General features: G+C 56.6%; 1 protein-coding gene across 1 annotated transcript in view; it reads right to left on the bottom strand.

Annotated features, from left to right (window-relative positions):
• Nucleotides 1–1,483: 1,483 nt before the first annotated feature.
• Nucleotides 1,484–1,775, bottom strand: part of GUITHDRAFT_164576 (hypothetical protein) — a gene marked incomplete at both ends in the record, with an annotated part of 4,571 nt that continues 4,279 nt past the window's right edge. The window contains one exon of the mRNA XM_005827820.1: nucleotides 1,484–1,633. Within this exon, the coding sequence (XP_005827877.1) occupies nucleotides 1,484–1,633 (150 nt within the window). The remainder of the gene's footprint in view (nucleotides 1,634–1,775) is intronic.

Raw genomic sequence — 1,775 nt, 5'->3', positions numbered from 1 at the left:
TCCTCTTTCCCCTCTTTTCTTCTCCATGGCTCGGTGCTTCCGGCACAGAAATTTCTCCATCCTCCTGCTGAGTCTCAGCCCGTGAGGATGCGAGCGACAGAAATTCACCTGCGGCTGAGCCCGGGGAGGAGGCAGCCGATCGCCTCGCAGCTGCTCTAGGATGAGAAGGAGAGGAGAAGAAGCAGGAGAAGAGGAGAAGAAGCAGGAGGAGAGGAGGTACAGCAGGAGAGGAGGAGGAGGAGGAAGAGGAGCAGGAGCAGGAGCAAAGAGCAGCAGCAGCAGCAGGAGCAGTAACGAGGAGCAGGAGCAGGAGCAGGAGCAAAGAGCAGCAGCAGCAGCAGGAGCAGGAGCAGGAGCAGGAGCAGGAGCACGAGCACGAGCAGGAGCAGGAGCAGGAGAAGGGTGGAGGAATCAGAGAGGATGGAAGAGAGGGAGTCAAAATACGAAGGAAGAATAAGAAGGAGGAAGGGTGGACCGTTTTCTCCTCAGGTCGATATGATCTTGTAGGCGATGACGCGAGCAGAATTCAGGTTTACTTGTTCCCTCCTCCCCGAAGCTTGCTATCTGTGCAGGTGTACCCTTCATCCACATGTACAGAACAGAGAAGGAATAGGAGCGGCAGCAGGACGAGGAGGAGGATTAGCAGGAGCAAGAGGAGCAAGAGGAGGAGGAGGAGCAAGAGGAGGAGGAGGAGGAGGAGGAGGAGGAGGAGGAGGAGGAGGAGGAGGTCTGATAAGAAGGGCAGGAAGGAGATCGAGAGGATTGAGAGAGACAGGAAGCGAGAGGCGCAGCAACTGCAGGTAATGATGTAGAGGAGTGAGAGCCGAGCATCGTTGGTCAGGGAGGCATGATGATGATGATGATGATGATGATGATGATGATGATGTGGAGGAGGAGGGGGGAGGGGAGGAGGAGGAGGATGTGGAGGAGGAAGGGGGGACAGGGAGAGACCTGACATATGGTGCAGGATGACCTCCTTAAAGAGCGGGAGGAGAAGGAGGGTATGAGGAAGAAGTTAGACGCGGCTTCTGCACGTGTCAGGTAAAGGTGGAAAGATGGGGAGACGATTGAAAGGAGCAGGAGGAGGGGGAGGAGGAGGAGGAGGAGGAGTGATGAGGACGAAGGAACCTCGAGAAGGACTGCAGGGATCTTCGTGACAAGATTCAAGTGACTTTGTCTTTTCTTGTTTGTTCGCTTTGACTTCCTTTCCCGTCCAGATTCTTATCGCAAAGACTGACAATGACGACAACTTGATTGCTGCACTACAAGTGAACAATCCCTCCCTCCCTCCCTCCTGCTCCCTCCCTCCTATTCTTGCCTGTTCCTCCTCCTACTCAACCCTCCTCTCTCTATCCTACCATCTCTTCCTCTTCTTCTTCCTCCTCCCTCCCTCCTCTCCTCACAGATCTCACCGCTCCTGGCAGTCGGAGATGGAGGCGATGGCGAGGAAGACGAAGGTGAGGAGAGCAGGACGAGGTTTTCGTCAGTGATACGCCAGCAGGACGAGAGGAGGAAGGCGAGGGGGGAGGAGAGCGGGGCCCTGGAGGAGCTGCAGGAGGTTCGGAGGCAGCTCAAGGACAAGGAGAATCAGGTGGATAGGCAGCAGAAAATCATTATCTCCTTGCGGGCAGAGCTGCAGGTAAGACAGCAGGGAGGAGAGGAGGAGAGGAGGGAGGAGGGAGGAGGGGCAGAGTGGAGGAGGGAGGAGGAGGAGGAGGAGGGAGGAGGAGGAGGAGGGGAGGGGGGAGGGAGAGGAGGAGGAGGAGGAGGAGGTA

This window comes from Guillardia theta, assembly GCF_000315625.1.
Source record: "Guillardia theta CCMP2712 unplaced genomic scaffold GUITHscaffold_64, whole genome shotgun sequence".
In the NCBI taxonomy this organism is placed as follows: Eukaryota; class Cryptophyceae; order Pyrenomonadales; family Geminigeraceae; genus Guillardia; species Guillardia theta.
The sequence above is the reverse complement of the archived record's forward strand: the minus strand, read 5'-3'. Positions and strand labels throughout refer to the sequence as shown.